This window comes from Myxine glutinosa, chromosome 1, assembly GCF_964187855.1.
Source record: "Myxine glutinosa chromosome 1, kmMyxGlut1.1, whole genome shotgun sequence".
NCBI lineage: Eukaryota > Metazoa > Chordata > Myxini > Myxiniformes > Myxinidae > Myxine > Myxine glutinosa.
Genome location: NC_136261.1, coordinates 184,291,394 through 184,315,530, shown reverse-complemented (window position 1 = coordinate 184,315,530; position 24,137 = coordinate 184,291,394). Strand labels below are relative to the sequence as shown.

General features: G+C 42.3%; 1 protein-coding gene across 1 annotated transcript in view; it reads left to right on the top strand.

The window, feature by feature from the left end:
• LOC137431824 (rho GTPase-activating protein 5) overlaps window positions 1–12,276 on the top strand; it is a 65,589-nt gene extending 53,313 nt beyond the window's left edge. The window contains exon 6 of the mRNA XM_078781065.1: window positions 9,233–12,276. Coding sequence (XP_078637191.1) covers window positions 9,233–9,557 — 325 coding nt within the window. The 3' untranslated portion in view covers window positions 9,558–12,276. The remainder of the gene's footprint in view (window positions 1–9,232) is intronic.
• Window positions 12,277–24,137: the final 11,861 nt, after the last annotated feature.

The following is a 24,137-nucleotide window of genomic DNA, read 5'->3' as shown; positions in this document are numbered from 1 at the left end:
TGAGAAAATGTTGAGGGGAAAAAAAAAAAAAAAATTTGTCTTATTGAGAGGAAGCTCTGATGCTCAAAATAAAGTCAGAGATGGGATTATGCCAACACGACACAAGAACAAGTAAAAGAAACTGACTTTTACAGAAAAATGAGACAAAGTGCTGAGTTCAGAGAGGAAGAACAGGCAAAGACACTGAAGCTCACAGAGATGCCAGACAAAGTTCAAGCGTCAGAGAGGAAGAACAGGCCAAAGACAATGAAGCTCACATAAAGGTCGGAGATAGAAGAAACAATGCTGTTACAATTCCCACCCTTGCATCGTACGTGTACCTCGCTAGTGTATTATATTTCTGGATTTCTCACTTTCTCCACTCACTCAATCAATGTGTTGCCATCAATGGAAGCCTCTCCTTTCCTCTCCCAATGGAATCTGGAGTTCCCCATGGAAGTACGTTGGGCCCAGTCTTGTTCCTCATCTATAGAAATGATCCCTTTGGTGCTCTGGAAAACCTTCTTCTTTTTTTGCAGACAACTCCACATTGTGTCGTTCAGTACCTCTGCTCTGCTCGGCAGACAACAACTGTGTTTCTCTATGCCGATCTATAAATGATTAGACTCTTGTCTGATAAATGGAACAAGTCCTTTAGTATCGCTCCGGAATGATTGTCAAATGAACTATTTATATCCTTAGTCATCCATTTGGAAGAGGTTCAGTCTCTTGAAATTCTTAAGTCTCATCATCAGCCATGACCTTTCCTGGGCCGATAACATTGCAAAGCTGGCCTATAAAGCCAGCCACAGACTGAATCTGGGCATCCTCCATCGATCCAAGTCTTTCCCTGGAAAATCACAGCAACTCACAATCTACAAGGCCTTTGTCCGTAGATCAATTGAATACAGTACTGCTCTCTACTATGGGTTTGTGCCCCAATATATCTGTGTCTCCTGGATTCTGTGGAATCTACAGCTCTCAAAATTATTTGAATCTCCCATGATGAAGCCAAAGCATTGGGTATGTTGCTCTCACATCACAGGTATGTTGGTTTTCTCTGTTTTCTACAGTGTATTCTCCTATATTGTTCCCTTTGCTCTCTCAGTCCTCCGACCATCCCTATCTACTCCAGTAGGTATGCGTCTACCAGTGACCCCTCCTCGTTAAGAGCATAGAAGGGTACAACTTCCATATATTCAAAACCTTTGACGGTAAGGGAATAACATGGATCCGTCCAACGGTTCAGGAGAGCATAGAAACCAAACAAACACACAAAACAATATCAAGTATGATAATTATGATAATTATAGTATGATAGTATTATATAGTATGATAGATATGATAATTTAACCCTGGTGTTGGGCTAGCGGCTAGGGTGTCGGCTTAGGATCCTAGGATCCTGGGTTCGAAACCCGGTCGATCGCTGAATTAACGCCAGGGGGGTTGACTCAGCCTGTCATCCTTCCGAGGTCGGCAAATTGAGTACCAGTTCACTGGTAATTCCCTGCTTGTCGTTAAAGGCGGCAAAAAGGGTTGGCGTCAGGAAGGGCATCCGGCCGTAAAACATTGCTTCAAAAAGGGGACCGAAAAACAACAACTACCACAGTTCCCGAAAAAGGACAACCCCCGCTTGCGGGGAAAAATGGCCTCTAAAGGTGTTTTTTTTTTTTTTTAAATAGTATGATAGTAATCTAGTATGATAATTACACCACTTCAATGATCTTTTTGGTTTTAATGCAGAAAAATGGTGTATTTTATGATAATTTGTAATGCCCCCCCCCCCCCCGACATCGGGAGTGGAGCTATATGATACACATTTACAGAGATAATTTTCATCCCCTCCACCTACAAACCCTGAACACTGGGACTATGACTTTTTCCCGTCGTTAAAAACCTTACCGTCCACACCCCGAGTACAATCACCAGTTTTCAACTTATGCTGTCAAGCGGTTCAGGAATGCATAGAAGTCAAACAAAAAACAGACAATTCTCAAATTATCAGGGAGTCGTAGTCTTCTCAGGCGGTTGGTGGACTTTTGATGTAGGGATACCCTCGGTATAATACAACACAAATCCTCAAAAAACCGACCAATATACAAACTTATAAAGTACCTACCAATCGTCTGTGGAGGATTTCACATCCAATAACATGGATTAAACTTTTGGCTAACATCGTTAAAATACATAAATGACCGACCCCAAATAACCGCTCTGGCATTTTTTATGTCTCTGCCGACAAAGTTGCCGGAGGTATTATGTTTTCAGGCTGTCCATCCGGCCGTCTGTCCGTCCGTCCATGATAGGTTTTCGTTACCACTATAACTTGTGAATCAGTGATGGGATTCTGACCAAATTTGGTACAAGTATGTATTATGATGCAAATATGAACATATTTGATTTTGGGGTAAAGAGGTCAAAGGTCAAAGACTAATATGTCTATAACTTGAGAATGGCTGAAGTGATCCAATTCAAATTTGGTACAGGCATGTACAATGATATAAAGATTAACTGATTAGATTTTCGGGTCAAGAGGTCAAAGGTCATATTCTGTAATAGGTCTATAACCTGAGAACGGCTTAAGGTATATAATTAAAACTTGGTACAGGCATGTACAATGATATAAAGATTAACTGATTCGATTTTGGTGTCAAGAGGTCAAAAGTCAAATGTCAGATGTCCCATCAGGTAAAAATTCTGTTACCGACGTAACTTGTGAACAAGTGATGGGAATTTGAACAAACATGGTATCAGTATATATGATGCAAAGTTTAACTGATTGGATTATGGCATCAACAGATCAAAGGTCATGTCATGTAAAAATGTCATAACGTGAGAACAACTGAAGGGATTTAAATCCAACTTGGTACAGGTATGCAAACTATGCATAATGATGTAAACATGAACTGATGACATTTTGGTGTCAAGAGGTCAAAGGTCAGAGGTCATGTTAAGCAAGAATTATGTTGCCGTTCCAACTTGTGAACAAGTGTTGGGATTTTGAACAAACTTGGTACAAGTATATATTATGATGCAAATATAAACGGATTATATTTTGGCATCAAAGGTGAGGTCATCAAAGGTGAGGTGAGGTCATCAAAGGTGAGGATTGAGGTGTTTTTGTGATTTTGGTGAGGTCAGAGGTCATGTCAGGTAAAAATTTGATACTTGACACCAGCTGAATGGATTTAAATCAAACTTAGTACAAATATATATAAAATTATGTAATGATGTGGGTGGAGGCATATCGGTTGACATCGTGATTTCGAAGAGTGTCGTTCTAGTTCTTATTTTTTTAGAAATCCGATTTCAAAATTGGCTTAAGCTCAGGATTTAGTTTAGACACAGCTATCGTTCATTTTATAGTGGGGAGATCTGTGACTACTCAAAATTTTCATGACTTGAAAGGATTCCATGAAAAGTAAAGCAAAACTTTATCTCTACTAGGGCATGCCCGTACGTGGGTGCCCGTTCCTTGCCAAAAAAAAAAAAAAACGCTACCCGTACGCTCTACCCTGCCCGTACGCCCGTACGCCCATAAACAAAAAAAACAACGCTCTTCGCTTCCGCCCTTCGCTCTGACTGAATTGGGAGAAATAATGCACATAAGAAATCGAGAAATTATTATTTTCTCCGGAAGAAATCGAATTACGAACCGTAATGGCGCACGCGCTCGGCTCGGCTCGCTCTCACATCGGCCACGCCTACGCAACAACGCGTTCTGTGATTGGCTGCCGGAAGTGCAGTCTTCACTGTCCGGAAGGTCGCATATCGCAGTTACGATGAATCGCAAATTAGTTTTAATTAGTTTTAAAACATAGTTGAACGCCAACATAGTTTGCCAACGTGAAATAAATGAATACGCTCTCAAATGTGCCGTCCGAGGCAGAGTCTGTTCGCCACGTTCGGCACACGTGATAGCTCGCTGCTCTCTGATTGGTTGAATCGTTTTTTGGACATAGCTCGGTAACTACTTCTCCGATTAATATGAAACCTTGAAAAGGCACATCCTCGGGTCCCCAGCAATATACCTGGCAAGTTTCAAGTATATCGGACCGGTAGTTGTCGAGAAACAGCGGTCACAGACAAACATACATACATACATACATACATACATACATACATACAAACATACACACAGAGATTACTGGAATTATAGATAGATGCATAGTAATAGGAAGGGAAACGAGAGTAGGCTTCACAAGCAATTGTGTGTGTGTGTGTGTGTGTGTGTGTGTGTGTGTGTGTGTGTGTGTGTGTGTGTGTGTGTGTGTGTGTGTGTGTGTGTGTGTGTGTGTGTGTGTGTGTGTGTGTGTGTGTGTGTGTGCAATCTGCTTTGAATGTTTCTTCCATATATTTGTTGGAACCCATCTGTGGATCGGTCCCATCGGCCGATGGGTCTGACCCGTTTGCGGATCCGCAGATGGGCGACCCATCTGTGGATGCACGAGAAATGACAATGCAGACCCATCGGCCGATGGGTCTGCGCCATCTGCGGATGTGTTGTTCACCTTGAAGGAATGTGTATGCATCAATGGTGGATGAGTATGTTTATTTGAACCTAAAAAGAAGCAATTGATGTCATAAATGTTTATAAAGCAGTCCGTGACATGTGGTTTGTCGATAACCGTTTGTCGATAAGATAAAAATAAGATAATGTCGCTCCATTTAAAAACGCTGGTCTACTTCGGTGGTGGCACTGGCAGACTCAGCTCTCCATTGTTTATATAGCAATTCCTGGCATGCCTTAATCACCCCAAAGCTAAAGATGAAGGTGTGGCTTCGTAATCGGGGCATTGTCAATTATATAAACACAATAACGCATTATGTGATTCTATGAGGCCCTCAGTGTGATTCTATGAGGCCCTATGTGATTCTATGAGGCCCTCAGCGATGGGTCTGACCCGTTTGCGGATCCACAGATGGGTCGCCCATCTGCGGATCTGCAAACGGGTCAGACCCATCGGCCGATGGGACCGATCCACAGATGGGTTCCAACATATTCATGTTCAAAACCTTTGATGGTAAGGGAATCCCTTTTTCATTTTTAATGTGGAATTGAAAGGACCCTTTCAAAAGCATCCCACTATTGTATTGTGTAGCCATATTGGATATGCTCAAAGAAACGAAGCAAATATAGGCCAATAGGCAGGTTTTGAGTGCTCTTTTGCCATCTCTTTCACAAGTCTTGTGTTCTAGTGTTCAATAGCGCACTTCACCGCAAAGCTCTAATAGGGGACAGACGGTTAGCAACTATGCAACGCTATCACAATGTGCCACTGTTGTCATACAGAGTGTGCTTGGAAAACACTTTTCTGATGCTTGTGGCATTGCAGTACTTGATACGAAATGCTCGCATTGCTTTACACCACTCCAGTGTAAACAATGCGAGCTTTACACCACTCCAGCCGACGCTTGGCATTGCGCATGGTGATTTAAGCCTTGTCTGCGACTGCTCGGCAATGGAAACCCATTTCATGAAGCTCTAGACGAACAGTTGTTGTGCTGACGTTGCTTCCAGAGGCAGTTTGGAACTTGGTAGTGAGTGTTGCAACCAAGGACAGACGATTTTTATGTGCTTCAGCACTCGGCGGTCCCGTTCTGTGGGTTTGTGTGGCCTACCACTTTGCGGCTGAGCTGTTGCTCCGAGGCGTTTACACTTCACAATAACGGCACTTACAGTTGACCGGGGCAGCGTATCACCTTTTCACCTGTTCTGCCCTGCTGGAGCAGGGCAGAAATTTGACGAGCTGACTTGTTGGAAAGATGGCATCCTATGACGGTGCCACGTTGAATGTCACTGAGCTCTTCAGTACAGCCCATTCTATTGCCAATGTTTGTCTATGGAGATTGCATGGCTGTGTGCTTGATTATGTATACCTGTTAGGAATGGGTGTGGCTGAAACAGCCGAATCCACTAATTTGAAGGGGTGTCCGCATACTTTTGGTCATGTAGTGTGAAATATATATATATATATATATATATATATATATATATATATATATATATATATATATATATATATATATATATATATATATATATATATATTAGGGTGGTCCTCAAATGTACACCAAAAAATAAAATTGGACTTTTTTCAGGTGCTTGTTGCTAAAATTGTTCCTTATTGTGAAAAAATGAAATGTGCCAAAGATGGTTTCTATACGACTTTATTTACTACTGTCACACATGGGTTGAAAATTACAATGTTTCAGTATCGACACACAAAATTGTTTTTAATAAACTAACACTCAGATGTAATCCCAAATCAGTAAGAATGTATGACAATCATCATAAACACACAGAGTAAGAGTCCTCCAGACCATTGATTCCTCATTTATAAGTTCTGTGGTAAATTATTTCCTCCTTATCTTCTTTGCGTCGGGGAACTGATGGCGATGCCACTCAACAACTTGCAACAGGTACTGGCGCTGCTGTTCATCCTTTGTCAAGACTTGATTGTCGTCCTGTATTAATGCTGCACCACGTTCTGCAAAGTCGTTGACAGTGGCAATACCGCGCAATACTTGCTGTGATGACTGAAATGATGGGTCATCGGCCCACTCACCAGGGTCCTTTTCTCGGAAGTCAGTATTGACTTTGAATGCAGTAAAAATTCGCAGTGAGGCAGAAGTAACAAAATCTGCAACAGTCTTGGCAGCGATGGCTTCTTTTGCTGTAAGATCCACATGTACCCGTGGTTGAGGATTCTCTTGGCATTCTTCTTTAAGAGCAGCTACTATCATTCGCTTGACATCAAGCTCAACACTATCGTCAAACAGAGCAAGTCCTGCCAGTTCTTCGCTGAGGTACCACAAGTGATCGGAAAGCGTTTTGCTGGTGGCTTCGGCAATCACTGAATCAGGATAGAAAATGAGTGCTTTTAAGAGAGCTAGGTCTCCAGCGGGAGCACCAATGGCAGATGGAGCGCTGAACCAGGCTTTGGTATACACTGCTCCAACAAATGCTGTAAAACGCTTTATGCCAGTGAGTTCCTTTGGGGTCAGTCGAAACTGATCACGGAACAAGTAGATCTTGATTCCATAAATCACACAGGCCATCCATCTTGCCCGATGCATGGCTCCTGGCTGCATGAACCTGAATCCTCTCGGAGGACGCTCACCAAACAGAATAATAGTCAACTCAATAAGTTCACGGTAGTCATCTCGTAGTTGGCCCAATTCCAGTTTCTGGATGCAGAATGAAACGACATCTTCTTTGCAACTTTAAAATACACCTGAAACTACAGAGTCCAGGTCATCAGGCATCATTGGCTTAAACTTGCTTTGGTCAATGGAATTCCAGTTTGACTGGAAATGCTTGAAGACGGCTATCTCAGGTCCTTTTGATGGACCAAGAAATGGTTTGAATGCTGCCATTGCTGCCTCTACCACTAGTTCCAGAATGTGATGCCGGCATGCAAAATGTAATAGTGGTCGTCCAAGCTTTTGCTGCAAAATAGTGCACCCACCAAGTGCTGAACCAGTGTTGCTGACTGTCGTGTCAAAGCTCATACCTGCCACCATGTCTTGCAAATGCCATTCTTCTAGGCATTGCATAACAGCAGCAGCTGTTGCTAGTCCAGTTCCTGCTGGCAGCTTTGGCACACCCAGAAGCTTTCCAGTTCCTTGTGGGTCACTGACAATGACAGGAAGGCGATCAACTTTTTTAGTCCCATCGTCTGGAAGGAGCTTGCCATCCCAATGAACCACCAGACTTGTGTTTGGAGCATAGGATGCCTGGATGTCACCTGCAATTGTCTTCCGTTGGATCCGCCTGGATTTCCTGATCGATGTGTGGTTGATGGCCAACTCTGAAGGGTCGTGTCCCAGAGCAGAAGCTGCTGCTGACAAGATGTGAACAGCTGATCGATCGCTAACCTTGGTGCGTTCGAGAGCTGCTGTTAGGTCCGGTGTAACAATGCTACTTGCACGCTTTCGGCTCTGCCTCTTTGAAGCAGATAGAACACCAGAGTCATCATGATCACTGGCTTCAGCACTGCTGTCTGTTGATGATGCTAGCTCAAGAGTCTCCTCTCGGGCTGCTTTCTTCTCTTTTTCATGCTGCTCTCTTTCAGTCAACACCTTGTCGTGTTGATGTGTCCGCTCCTCTTTTCCTGCTAGCACCTTGTCAACACCAACCATAAAGCCCCGTCGACCTGGCTCCCGTTGTGCCTTAAGGAATTCACGGTCATCTGGTATTTTGATCAGATCAAGGACATCAACATGAGCAATGTCAAATAAGTCACGTAGACCGGTTTGAAACTGCTCTTCTTTCTTTATCTGAGGAACAGATCGCCGGCTCTTTCCTTTCAGGATGGATCTGTATTGTTCTACTTTTCTCTCTAGTTTTGCAATGATATTCTGCTCATCTGCAGTGGGGATCCGTGCTTTTTCCCAGATGCATAATGTCTCACGAACAACAGTTGTTGCGGCACTGCTTATATCCAATTTCTCAGCATGATGTAGCTTAAAGTATCGCTGCAGAATCTCTTGCCAAGATGGGAGCCGAGTTTCTGGTAGTTTTTCAATATGGCAGCCTATCAGCCACACATGGTTCTTTTTTCTGGTTGCTCTTCTTGAAGTACTTGCACTCGCCATCATAACTGAAACAAACTGAAATAATTTCTGTATAGTGCTGATTAGCAGATTAGCAGGGGCCATGTGACAGTGGTAAAAGTTTTCAAAATGAAATGAAATTTTACCCAATTTGTTCTCTCTACAGGTGTAATAAAAAAATGGAAAAGCACTTTAGAAAAGTTAATGTTTACATTTGAGGACCACCCTAATATATATATATATATACAGTATATATATATATATATATATATATATATATATATATATATATATATATATATAAATATAATTATATATATATCATATGAATGTTTAGCACTATAAATTATGTTCCTTGTCCCAAGTTATAGGATGGAGGGGGAGGAGAAGGTTGCAGAAACAAAAGCCAGAATTGATTTTGATTGAAAGTTTTTTTTTCCATTTTGTATGATCTCTGAAACATATCTATTCAAATTGATGAGAGTTCTACTGCATATGTAAGTTGTAAATATAGGATGATGATATTATTACATTGGATCAAGTAAATTGATAGTTTAACTTATGGGATAGGTATGAACCGGACCGAATTTCTGACTTCCTTGTCTAAGTTTCTTTTTTGCATTTCAATTGCATGTTTTTCATTGCATTTCAAAATAACCAGACATGTCTTCACACCCAACCCTGTCCTTTGCAGTGTATTCCAGCACAGCAGTGAGAACAAGATGAACTGCGACAACTTGTCCATTTGCTTCTGGCCCACCCTCATGAAGCCAAACTTTACGGATATGGCATCCATCACTGCTACGCTTGCCGGCCGAACACCCATCCAGCCATTCATCCAGCACTGCCCAGTCCTTTTCCTCAAGGAGCCAGGACTCCACGTGGCCTCTTCATTACATTTAATCAATTCTACGTCTGGCCCCCCTGAAGCCTGTCTCATTGACCTCATTGGGTCTCCACCTCCACCACCTCCTACCAAACACTCCCCCCTCTCTCATCAGCAAGACTTGCTTCGATAGTGTCTGTATTTTGTATGAGACACCTTTTGCGTGTCTTTCGTGTTGAGCTGGAACTATCTCTGCATCATAGTTTTGTTTTACTTGACAGATGGGATGCATAATAAGTGGATGAAGGTCCAATGGATTGTTTTTTGGCTCTTTAGATAGAGAGACTTGAAAAGATTCCCACGGGTCCTGGTTTTGAGGAGCTCAAACAGACGTGCTTTGGTTGGTGTGGTTTTATACCAGGAGAGATTGTTCGTCTGTCTGAACAGTTTGCAGCACCTGCTGTTCATCACCGCACCCTTGTTTCCTGGAGCTGCAGGCCCTGCCAATCCAATGGAAAACCTCTGAACAAATACATGGTTATTTTCTCGTCTTGACCACATTTGCCGGTTTGTGATGTTCTTCGACTCTGCAGTTGTTTTTGCTTGGCCCTTCCCAAAATGACGTTTCCTGACATTTTGCCTCTGATCACAATATGCCACTCGAGTCAATTAATTTGCACTTGATTGGATGTTGCTCACTCACAACTTTGTGCAAAATCACAAGTACTTGTGTTGAAAAATGCTTTGATGATCTTTTTCTCCATTACAAGGACTCTTCGAGCTCCGTAAAGAAAAAAAAAAAGAAAACAACATTTGCTTGGAAATCTTATGAGGATGCATTCTTCGATTCCGAGTTAGTTTTTTGCCAAAAGGATAGGTTCAAACATGTCGGCTGTATGGTGTGGATTTTGATAGGTACATTGCAGTGCCAGTGCTGTAGTTGTACTCTGCTGGTGATTCTGGGCACGGAGTAGGTTTCCGCAATGCATTTGTGATTATAGTATTGTGATGGCCGAATGAATTTCTGACACATTCCAGCTGAATTACATCACCATTCTCCTCCTGCATGATTGAATTACCGCATGTAATGAAATCTTGAGAGGTTTCGCTTGCAGAGGGAACCAAAATCTTTGTAATAAAAGAAGAAAATACATGTTGACATTAATTATGTAGAGGTTTGAAATGTTCAACCAACAAACCATTTGCTATCCGCGCAGTCGTGCATTCTATTTCTATAATCGTTCGTCCAAAGCGAAGCTTGCCGTCTAGGTCTTGGTAATGTACGTGCCTGTGTCTTGCACGGCATCTACATCCGCCGTCCATGTGTTGCCCTGCCCAGCAAGCAAGATGCCTCAAATTGCTGTCGTGCCAAAATGGGGAGAATGAGAGAAACTTTTGTTCAAGTTCTATATGTTTTGTCATAATTTTATAAATACACCTTTTGTTCCCACTGCGTTTCAAATTTGACCTGCTGCGCGTATGACCGCTGCCTTTTTCCAGCCGTCGTTCAGCCCGCCCTTTGCTTTGTCACTTAAACCGGAGCTTACATTCTCCACTCATGGCCTCTCAGACTCAGCTGTGGTTCAATGTGGCACTAAGGAGCTTTGCGTTTAAGGTTTGTAGACAGCGCCACCCACTGAATTAATAACGGTATTTCCTTTTCGACAAGCAACGATTACAAACAAGTTGTTTTGTTATTTCAAAACCAGCAGTGTTTCGTGGCTACGACCAAATTAATGTTTATCAACTATTGTATTTAAAGGGCTTCGCTTAGCTTGGCATTTATTTTCTTCTTGAGCGTAAAGTATCGTGGGATGTTCGACGTCTGCGTTTCCATTTTGGTCCCATTTGTCAGCCTTAGATTTTGTACCATCAAATCTTCTCATCTCACAGTACATGCCTTATTTAAATGTACATTATGAGGACATGTTTGTTTGTACAAGAACTAGGTTAGTTAGTCTTGCCCTTACGAACTGTTGCAACTTCTTGACGAATTGCCTCATTGGTTGTTTGTGTATTCTTCATTTGGAGTATTGCATGCATTTCTTACATTTTGAACTAAAAAAAAATAAATGAAACATCAATCTTTTTTTTTTTTTTGCTTTCCCTCCCCCCCCCCCCCTTTACTCGAATACTTTTACTTGAAGATGAATCTTTTTCATTTTTCCCCCTTTTTACATACTTTGTGTTCTCTCTATGACCGGGCCCATTTGTACAACCCGATGCAGATTCGTTTGATGATCACACGGGTCTGTGTTCTGAGTTTTGTTAGTGCTACAATGTGGTTGATGTTGCATGGAGAGTCGAATTACTTCAATGAAATGGTCCACTCGGTTTATCCGAGCTCTGTGTGCCGTGCAAGTGTTAAGCCTTCGCTGCAAAGACCTACGCCGAAGTTACTTGAAACGATGACTTTGTCAACATTTCCTTCAGCGTAGCTTATTTATGTGCATTTTCGAACACGTTTTGTTATTCAGACGTTTTCCTTGTAAAAGTTCCCTATTTAATCCACAAGCCTTGTATGTTGTGTGACTATGTAATATTAGTTGGTGGACAAGTGAATTTATTCTGTGCCAGTAAAGCCCATGGCTTCTGTATTACAATATTTATGTTGTAATTTGAGTATTGAACATTTTAGATTAGACTACCCAAGAGCAATAGAATAGTGACAATGGTATCTGTGGGTCTCCCTTTAGGCCTGGTGGCAGCAATGCTGTTGTGAATATATAAAATACAAAATATCCGATTACATGTAAACATTTTGGACCATTTCTCTGATGTACATTTTAGCCAAGGCTTTATGATGTTTTGTGTCATATACAGCCGTACTTGTTGTTTAAAAAAAAAAAAATTGGTCATGCGATCTTTTTCCAGCTTGCTGTACAATAAAACGATATGTTTATGGTTGGTTACTTTGCCTGTTATTGAGATTCTAAGTTGGAGCCTTATTATTTTTGTGGGATGATTATTGTATCCTTCATGCCACTTTTTTATGCCTCCGCATGCAAAGGTCAGAGGCATTACGTTTTTGGGTTGTCCATCCGTGCGTTCATCCGACCATCAGTTCATCAGGGTTTTTTCACCAAGATAACTTGTGAAACACTGAAGTGATTTCAACCAAACTTGGCACAAGTATGGACTGTAACACAAAGATTAACTGATTAGATTTTGAGTTCAAAATTACATGAGCCTCGACTTTGTATACAAAAAAAAGTAGAAGGCTCCAAAAGTAGATTTCTTGGAGGTAGAATCCAACATGTCACTCAACGGTGTTCAATCCGACTGGATTAGCATCGGCAACGGAGTCCCACAAGGAAGTGGTCTTGGTCCCCAGCTTTTTGTGTTATACGGCAATGGCTTGCCGACTGAGATACAGAACTCCATCCAGATTTAAACTGAAGACACATATGGGGACGTCATGACACTAGCACACTCAAGATTATTACAGGAGGACCTTGGCACACCTGAAAGATGGGAATACTTGGAAACTTTCATCTAGTAAAATGTAATGTCATGCACATTGGCAAAGGAAACCAGAATGTAACGTATTATCTCAAGGGTGAAGAACTACAAGTTACACAGGAAGAGAAGGAGCTTGTATTATACAATGAACTAACCTTTCATAGGTATGTAGCAGCATCTGTCAATAAGGCCAAACAGATATTGGATCTTATCAAGAGGATCTTTTCCAGCTTCACCAAATAAACTTGGCCGCTCCTCTTCAACTCTATGGTCCGTCCTCTCCTAGAATATGGAAATGTCATTTGGAATCCAAGATTTTGGAATCCAGGATAGATCCAGATCATGTAACTGGATCTTTACAAGAGGACCTTTTCCAGCTTCACCAAATAAACTTTGCCGCTCCTCTTCAACTCTATGGTCCATCCTCTCTTAGAATATGGAAATGTAATTTGGAATCCAAGATTTTGGAATCCAGGATAGATCCAGATCATGTAACTGGATCTTTACAAGAGGACCTTTTCCAGCTTCACCAAATAAACTTTGCCACTCCTCTTCAACTCTATGGTCCATCCATCCTCTCCTAGAATATGGAAATGTCATTTGGAATCCAGGATTTTGGAATCCAGGATAGATCCAGATCATGTAACTGGATCTTTACAAGAGGACCTTTTCCAGCTTCACCAAATAAACTTTGCCGCTCCTCTTCAACTCTATGGTCCATCCATCCTCTCTTAGAATATGGAAATGTCATTTGGAATCCAAGATTTAAAGCAGATAGAGAGGGTGCATTTGTACCAAAACAGCAAGTACCAAAACCCAGTCAACTCGCATATGAGGAAAGACTCAGACAACTGGATATATTCTCCCTTCACTACAGGTGACAACGAGGAGACTTGATTGAAGTCTACAAGATCATCAAAGGTTTAGTATAGCCACAGATCCCGAGCACTTCTTTCTTATAATGATATGTCATGTAACTAGAGGACATACTCTGAGGTTGTTTAAGGAGAGGAGTTGCACGGCTCTACAAATGAAGTTTCATTCAAACGGTAACCGAGAAATGGAATAGCCTTCCTCAGTTAGTGGTAGCTGCACCATCACTTCAAATATTTTACAACAGGTTGGATAAACATTGATAATCCTCCTCACGAAGTTTTATCCTGACTACCCAGCAAACAAACATACCTCACAATAAATTATGTTCAAGTTATGTTCAGATAGTGTGACATATACAGTGCCCTCTATAAATATTGAAACAGTGAAGTCAAATGTGTTATTATTGCTGTATACTTCAAGAAATTTGGATTTGAGATCAAAAGATGAATACGAGGCAAGAGTACAGAAGGTCAGCTTTTATTTATTGGTATTTTATGTATATATGTTTTTCCATTGTAGAACAATAGCACTTTTTATGTTCAGTTGCCCCCATTTTAGATAAGTATAATTATCGGAACAGATTACATAAAGTAGTGTAATAGTTAGTGTTTGGCTACATATCCCTTGCATGCAATAACTGCATCGAGCCTGTGACCCATCAACATCACCAAATCCTTGTTATCTTCATTACCCTGCGCTCGCGAAGCGAAAGGCAGGGTTAAGCATTCGGTCGTACGTACGTACGTGCGTGTCTGCATTTAAAAAATTCATTTTCTCCATAGGAGGGACTCCTGTAGAATATTTTAGTGCATATTATGACGTCACAGGTCACGTGGTACGGGCGTCATCATGGAAAAACCCAAAAAAATTGCACCTCTATATCTCAAAAACCACTGCACATAAATAATTGAGACAGGTCTCATTGCAAAGAACTCTCCATGCGGAATAACATATGTGAATGATGACGTCATAGGTACCGCCGTTATGACGTCATAATTCGACAAGTAAAAAAACTATCCGATCAGGATAATTTCTTGAGCATCTTCTCGGTATAAATTGATGCAGAAATATAATTATGACGTCGTAGGTCACGTGGTACGGACGCCATATTGTTTTGAGTGAAAAAACACTAACATCCAATTTTCTCCTAAACAACTGAGCAGATCAAGGCCAAACTTTGCAGGCAGAATCGCAATCCATGACGAACAAAAAAGTCAGCGAGAATGATGTCATGCATCACATGGTTTTGGAGTTATGACATTTTTAAGCATAAACGTTTAAAACCAAGCTCCTCCCTCATTTGTGATCCTATCGAGGGGAAACTTCACAGATGTGTTCAGCATATCAGTGTACTAAAATCACCTTTTGGAATTTGCGATAGGTCACGTGGTTTGGCAGATATAAATAATTAAACGAAAATATAAAAATTTTTACAACTCCTGAACCGCTTCATTGATCGACGTGAAACTTTATATTATAGTAGAGGTAATGAAGTGTAACGTGTGCAAATTTTCAAGATGATTGGATGTACGATCTGGAAGCTAGAAGTTGTTATTGCGTGAAGAAGAAGTCTTCTAGAGTGGTCATGGAATTAATTATCACACTGCAAATGACGAGCAGGCAAAGTACGGAGCGACCTCACGGGGTCATTTTGATCTCAAATAAAATTCTGATCTCAGATTTGTTAATCGCTGAGGTATATTAACACAGGACCAAAACAGATTTGGCGAAATTCCGACGATTTTTGACGAAAATATAACATTTGTGTATGCATTTCAGTAAAGTAAAGTGTATGCCGTTTCAGCATTTAAAAAATTGAAATGTGGCTCATTGTAAATAACTCCATATGGGGAATAGGTGTTGTTAACGATGATATCATTGGTGCCATAATTACGACATCATAATTCGACACGGACAACGCTTCGTCTGATCAGTTTGAAATGTATTGAGCATGATCTATGCAACAATTATTTAGAGAATATAAATTTATGATGTCATCGCTCACGTGGTCTGGCAGCCATATTGGATCAAAAAAAAAGAAACGTTCAAAAATAGAAGAGTTGGCTCACACCAAGTTGACTGCGCAGGGTAAGTATTCTATGAATACCATCTAGTTTGAGATGCTTTACCAAGCCTTTCCTGCAAACATTTTCAGTTGTTGTTTGTTTTGGGGGGTTCCTGACTTTATTCTCCTCTTAAGGAAGAGAAATCCATGCTCTATTTGATTTAAATCAGGAGATCGACTTGGCCAGTCTAAAATCTTAAACTCCCCTGATGAACTCCTTGGTTGCATTGGCAGTGTGTTTTGTGTCATTGTCCTACTGCATGGTGAAGTGCTGCTCAATGAGGTTGGATGCATTTTCTTGTACATAGGTAGATAAAATGTTTCTGTAAACTTCCAAATTCATTCTGCTGCTGTCATCATTAGTTACATCATCAGTAAAGATGAGTGATCCAGTTCCAGAGGCAGCCCCACAAGCCCAAACCATGACATTACCTCCACCATGCTTCACATATGAGGTAGTATGCTATGGATCATACGCAGTTCCTTCCTTTCTCCACACTTTCACCTTTCCATCGTTTTGGTAAAGGTTTATCTTGGTCTCATATGTCCAAAAACTTTGTTCCAGAACTCTACTGGCTCACCTCTGTACTTATTGGCAAATTCTAATCTGACCTTTCTATATTTGGTGTTGATGAGAGGTTTTCATTTTGTGGTTTAGCATTTGTAATTCTGCTGTCAAAGTCTTCTACTAACGGTAAATTGTCATACTTTTACCCCTGCACTCTGAAAGATTTTGCTGATGTCAATGACAGTTGTTTTAGGGTTTTTCTTCACAGGATTTCTTTGTATTTTGGAATTCACCATTCTTTGGACTTCCAGTTCTGCGGGCGAGGTTGTGTCGTCCAAGCTCGTCCACGTCAATCAAAGTTAAGTTATATTTTATTCAAAGTTAAGTTTTTATTTTTCTCTGTGCGTCTTTACTGTGTGTTTCTTGTTCGATCTTGTTGTACATTTCGTGCAAATTTGTGTATTAGTCAGTCAATTTGGTCGTATGTGTTTGGGGCCTGGTTAGCCTCAAGGCCTGCCCAGTCTCCTCATTTCGGTCTTTTGTTTATTCACATACTGTACATTCTTTCTCTGGATTACCTTTTTTCACCACCTACCTCCCCCTAACCTCTCACCCTTTGGTTAATAACTTAAATACAAATAATAATAATAATAATAATAATTACCTTCTCTCCTTGCAACCCACCCTCCCCTGCCCACGACCACGTGTTGTCTTGCCCCTCCCTTCTTCCATCATAACTCCTTCCGCTCCAGTTATTTTTTTTCACTTTTCCAATTTGTGAATAATTCACCATACTCTTTCAACCTTTCTCCTGCTTTCTCAAATCCGCTTTAACCTAACCTTCAAAAAATATAATATTAAGGAAGAAAATAAAAATTAGGGCTCTCCTTCCATACGAACAAAATCCTGATACACTTCCCCTTCCCTCTCTGCTCCCCTGGCTTGTTAATCTCCTCTTCTGCATTTCAGGGAATTTCCCAGACTGTTCATGGTTTTGTTTTAAAATGTTTAAACTCCTCCCTGCAATGTTGTATTCATGTGTATATTATAATTCGCTCTTCTTCTTCCTATTCAAAAGGCTGTCTTCAATTTGCTCATTAAATATTTCCATCACAAAAGAAAATTCAATCTTTTCCAGTTCTTCCTTTCTTCATTCTCTAAACTCACCTTTCCTCATTCATCATTCAAAACTTGCAATACTCCCAACTCACTCCTCCCCTTCAAATCTCCCTCCTCACCCCTCCCCTTCTAATCTCCCCCCTCTCCCCTCCCCCTCAAATTTCCTCCTCACCCCTCCCCTTCAAATCTCTCCCCTCACCCTCCCCCTGTAATCTCCCAAATCACCCCCCCCCTTTAATTCTCCCTCCTCTCCCCTCCCCTCCAAAACTCCCCCCTCACCCCTTCCCTTCAAATCTCCCCCTTACCATTTTTCTTAAATTCCCCCCTCCCACCCCTCCTCCACAAAGCTGCTTCCTCTCCCTTCCAACTCATACCTGCACCTCCTCCAACCCTCCATTTCACTCTTCCCCTGCTCAAATAACTCCTCTCTGTGCCTCATCCCATCACCATCAAACCTCATTCTTCCCCTTCTCCTAGCTCTCCTGCAATCTCCGACACACTGTCAACACCAAACAATGATGACTCCATTTACATCTCGCTGTCTGACAATATGGACCAACTTCTATCCACTCATCCCAACTCTCTCTTCCTCATACAGTCGTAGCCAAAAATATTGGCACCCTTGCACTTTTTCCAAATAATGCACCATTTATTCCAGAAAAGTTTTGAAATAAAAAATATTTTGGTATCCACATATGTATTTCTTTGGCTTGCAATGGAACAAAACAAAAAAAGCTTTAAAAAATTACAAAATCATAGCTTATTCCACACAGAAATCCTAAATTGGCCCAGACAATATTATTGGCACCTTTTAGAAGTTGTTAGCAATAATTAGATTTCAGGCAGGTGATTCTCCTTAACTTTGGAATTGAACTCACCTGTGGTGAGTTGCAGGTACCTGAAATATAAAAATCATTCATTTAACCAGTTTGAATAGAGAAAAGGAGTCATTCTGCTGTTTTGTGTCACTGTGTGTACCTCAATGAGCATGGAGAAAAGAAAGAAAACCAGAGAATTGTCTGAGGAGGTCAGACACGAGATTGTAGCCAAGCATGGACAATCTCAAGGCTACAAGTCAATCTCCAGATACCTTGATGTTCCTGTGTCCATAGTACGCAATGTTATCAGGAAGTTAAAAGCCCATGGCACTGTAGCCAACCTCCCTGGACGTGGCCGCAAGACAAAACTTGCTCGAAGATTGCAGTGAAGGATTGTTTGAATGGTGGAGAAAGCACCTCGATCAACTGCCAATCAGATTCAAGCTCATCTTCAGACACAAGGTACGACAGTTTCAACTCGCACCATCCATCGCCAACTCAATGAAAGGGGGTTCTATGGTAGGAGACCCAGGAGGACCCCACTGCTGAGAAAACCCGACTGGAGTTTTCCAAAACACACCTGAACAAGCCCAAGTCCTTCGTGGAGAATGCCATGTGGACAGAAGAGACTAAATTAGAGCTTTTTGGTAAATCACATCATCTCTATGTTTACAGAAAACAAAATCAATCCTTCAAAGAAAAGAACACCTTCCCTACAGTCAAACATGGAGGAGGTTCAGTGATGTTTTGGGGTTGCTGTGCAGCCTCTGGCACTGGGTGCCTTGAATGTGTGCATGGCATCATGAAATCAGGAGATTACCAAGGAATTTTGGAGCACAATGTTCAAACCAGTGTCAGAAATCTGAGTCTCCGTCGAAGGTGATGGGTCTTCCAGCAGGGCAATGACCCCAACCACACTTCAGAAAGCACCCAGTAATGGTTCAAATTAAAACGCTGGACTGTTCTGAAGTGGCCAGCAATGAGTCCAGATCTAAATCCCATTGTACACCTGTGGGGAGATCTGAAAACAGCAGTTAGGAGAAGGCTCCCTTCAAATCTGGGAGAATTGGAGCAGTTTGCACAAGAAAAGTGGGACAAACTGCCAGTAGCAAGGCCAGCAGCACAGAATCTTGTTTCACACAGTCTGAGAGTCCTTTAGGTGCGTTTTTGCAAACTCCAAGCAGGCTTTCATGTGTCTTTCACTGAGGAGAGGCTTCCGTCTGGCCACTCTGCCATAAAGCCCAGATCGGTGGAGTGTTGCAGTGATGCTTGTCCTTCTGGATGTTTCTCCCATCTCCACACAGGATCTCTGGGGCTCAGCCAGAGTGACCATCGAGTTCTTGGTCACCTCTCTTACCAAGGCCGTTCTCCCCCGATTGCTCAGTTTGGCTGGGCGGCCAGCTCTATGAAGAGTCCAGGTTGTTCCAAACTTCTTCCATTTAAGAATTATGGAGGCCACTGTGCTCTTGGGAACCTTCAATGCAGCAGAAACTTTTTTGTAGGCTTCCCCATATCTGTGCCTCGACACAATCCTGTCTCAGATTTCTGCAGGCAGTTCCTTTGACCTCATGGCTTTGTTTTTGCTCTGATATGCATTGTCGGCTGTGAGACCTTATATAGACAGGTGTGTGCTTGTCAAAATCATGTCCAATCAATTGAATTTACCACAGGTGGACTCCAATCAAGGTGTAGAAACATCTCAAAGATGATCAAGAGAAATGGGAGGCACCTGAGCTAAATGTCAAGTGTCATAGCAAAGGGTCTGAATACTTATGTCAATGTGATATTTCAGTTTTTTATTTTTAATAAATTTGCCAAACTTTCTAAAATCCTGTTTTCTCTTTGTCATTATGGGGTATTGAGTGTAGATTAATGAGGGAAAAAATGAATTTAAACTATTTCAGCATCAGGCTGCAACATAACAAAATGTGAAAAAAGTGAAGGGGTCTGAATACTTTCTGAATGCACTGTACATCCATACTGTACACATACATTTGTACATACATACACACATACATTCATACATACATACATACACACACAAACAAATACACACACACACTCACACATACACATATACTCACACATATGCACACAATACTCACACACATACATACATACATACATACATATGTCGGGATTCCCCCCCCCCCCCCACCCCCCCCCCCCACGGAACTCAAGAAAGAGGCACCTTTGAAGCAGCAAGTGCGGTTTAATAATCAAGCAAACACAATTGTGGATCATGTCTTGAAATCGCAGGGCCTTGTCACACAAGACCGTGCAAGTCCAAGCCGCACTGAAAACTCAAGAAAAGACAAGTTGTTTTATAGATGGAATAACAGAAAAAACGCTGCGCTGAAGTAATGACCTCAGAGAAGAGAGATTAAGTTTGAAGGCACAGATGTGTGAAAGTAAGATATTTCTCAAGCTATTTTTCCCAACAAGCTGGGCTTACAAGGCCCAGGGATGCATTCCCATAATACAGTTCAATGGTATTTGACTTGGCAGTAAAACTTATTGAGCCAGGCACATACAAAATCAAAGGATACATATTACATCATACTCTGCTCGAGGTTAACTGGCAACTATTCCCATAACTTTCTCCCTTTAGAAGGTGTTGAAAAAACGACTCCCCGGCTGGCTCTGACCGAGCTGTAAAACAACATGTTTTGCAGTTCAATCTAGCTTTTTTGAAGCAAGCAAAAGAAAGACACAATTAAATATATATATTTCAGGTGCCCTGTGTCACGTGGTGTGCCCCCCCCCCCCCCCTGCTGCTGACCGACATATATCTCCCTTTTGTCTTTGAGACAACACCTCGAAAAAGACAATGTATCAACCCCAGCGGGCCAGCACCCCCCACCCCCAGTCACATGCCAGGCGTGCAATGCGTCACGCATGCTCTGGGAGGGATACCGGCCCCTGGTTGTGGCCGTCTGACATTTAACGCATATTGTTAGCCATAATTCGCGACGAAGACCCCTGGTCCAGAGATAGCTGAGGCCCGGCTGGGTTCTGAGTCCACCCTCGTCCCAGCATGGGTGCGACCCAGTCGCCGGCCAGATGAGGGGCGCTCCTTATGCAGGTGCGATCCTCGCGAATCAGGGCAAACGATCCACGTCCAATGCCATCAAGCCTTGTACATGTGATTGTTCTGTGGGAGAGAAGGTGGCACATCCATCATCACAAATCTCCTTCTCATTGTCTGAATCAGCATCAGTATCCGTGGTGTCGGGTGACTTGTACAGAGGGGGTAATCCAAAAATGTTCTTTACAAATGGTGGTACCCCTGGACATTCATTCGTCTTTTCGTCCTCGCTGTTTGCATAATAGTTCTTAAAAGAACCTCTACTACTAAAATCAAAGAAATTCCAGTCAGGATCGGCATGGTCATTGGTGCCATGCCAGGAGTCGTAGAAAGCCATATCCTCCTGCCATGAGTCGACTAGGTCGACGATCCAGTCGTGGGTGTTCGAATCTTGCAACGAAGTGACAGAATTGGCCGGTTCGCCGAAGGCCTTTGGGTCCTTTCCATGTAGCGAGAGGACCATCTCGATAGCAGCAGTTGGTGTGGTCCATCCTGTGAAACATTTTCTCACACACACCATGATCAAGGCCTTTATTATGACCAGGGTGAGTACGATTCCTACGATTATGGCCAGGCCTGTCAACAGCCATTTTACTACGATTCCCGTCCATCCCTGGAACCAGGCTGCTATCCCGGACCATACACTGTTGGCTTTTTCCTTTCTCTCTGCCCTCTTCCTTACCACTATTGGGGCCCGTGGTGTCACTATGTGTGTGACGCATGGTGGCCGGGAAGTCAATAATTGTATGGTCGTAACTTCACATATCAATATCAGGGTGGTATTTCTGTCTAGTAAAGCGTGCGTGGTTAAATTGTTTGAGCCTTTTCCCCATTCGAATCCTGCGTTGGCGGAACTTGCTGTTGGTCCAAATTTTCCTCCCCGTTGCACTTGCCTCTGACGAGAGAGGGCAACTTGTGTTGACTTCGTTCCGTTTGAATTTGCCATGACAGCCCTCCATACTATATAAATCCACGGGGGGTCCTTTGATGGTATTAGACAACATGGTACGTTTATCTTCTGGCCCCAGATAGCGCTTTGATAGTGGACGTGTGACTTAGAGGTTAGGTTGTCATATAATCCTTCAACATATGTCACCATGTCCGCCCACTTGAGGTGTATCGTGGTGGGCGCAGTGCTGGCGAGGTGTTTTAAACATAGCAGTGCAAGTGTAATTATTCCTATATGTCTATGGCATATCGGTTGGTGCAGCTCCTGCCCCATCCTGTGTGACGATGGGTGTGGTTGGTGGGACTTCAGTGACCGTGGGTGCAGGGAGGGCCAACTTACAATGCGTGGCGTGTACCCAGGACGTCTTGCCCTCACAAAACACTGCTGTTGGTGTGGTCAGGAGAACCTGGAACGGTCCCGTCCACCTTGGTCCTTGTGGGTGAGGTGCTCCACGAGCACCTGGTCACCGGCTGGTGGAGTTCTGTTCACCTGGTCTGCAGAGCCGTGATCCAATCTGCACAAGCACCCAACCATCTCTTCGATTGGGGTCAACCTGCCTGTAGCAATCTAACGCAATGTTGTTAAACGAAATTCACAACTTTACATTCATTGGTGCACTTTCCCTTATTCCCTGCTTTTACCATCAACTTTTTCCAACCTTCTCCCTTTCCTTCTCAGCAAATCCTGCAGATTCACTTGTCACTGCCAAATAATCCATCTGATCCGACTTTCCTTTATCATCTTCGCACTTTCCCAAAACATTATTCACACTTACTCCAAAACCATGTCTTCAGACACAACCCAGACGGGTTGTGAATACACTTTCCCTTTACAGGCGCATCTGCCTAGCCATTCACGGATTGTCCACAAGACAAAATCACCATATTTCACACCTCAGCTTTCGAGACCACCCAGGGGTCCCTTGAGAGATGCATCCTAATGTTAAAATCACCCCAGCTCTCGAGAGCTCAATTTTGGCCCATGAGCTCGTCCATGGACTTCATGAACACAATTCGGACAGGCAGACAGGGGTGAAACCACCAATAACCACAATTACCTTCTGCCAAGCAAGAGGCAAGAGCAGTATCACTCCCTCTTCCCTCTGCCCACCATAACTGGCAGACAGACAATGGCGAGCCACAAGCCCAACCCAACAAGGCTCCAGCTCCCATCCAAAGGACACAACTTCCTCAGACTGGTATAATCTCTTTACCAGCTTACATACGAACCAAGACTGCAAACAAATAGTTTTCCAATAAAAATTGTCACCCTATTGGCAGAATTCAATTCAGCTCTCCACCACTCCTGTGTCGAGTGGTGCCCCAAAATGACATTGCACGAACCCTTTCAATACCTGTCTAAACCTACTGCCATTTAACTACTTCCCAAATGACGGTTCTCCATACGCTATTCTGGCACAAAATTGTTGCATCCCACAGATGCCACGATTATTTTAACAAACCCATTTTCCTAATCCACCTTTTCAATTTTCATTTCAATTTAAAGTCAATTCAATGTCCTCTAATACCTCTTAGCATCACATGCACCTGTTGTAGGCACCTGTTTTAGCCTCTGGCCCAATAGCTGCCCAATATTATGAATATTCCCAATATCCCAATATACAAATAATAAAAGAAAATAACCTGATCTATTTATTGAAATAAAAATAGTTCTCATATCTCTTACTGTCTGGCCAATTTTTCCCACCCACTGTGACTCACTCAAAATAGATTCTCACTGTTGTTATGTCTGAAATTCGTCTCATGAAAACCCATCCAAGAGTCCAGTGTAACAGACAGACAAACACATAGACACACCGAAGATCCCAGGGTCCCATCAAACTAGCTTGTCCCCAGATCCACAAAACAAAATATTGTTGCGGTTATGA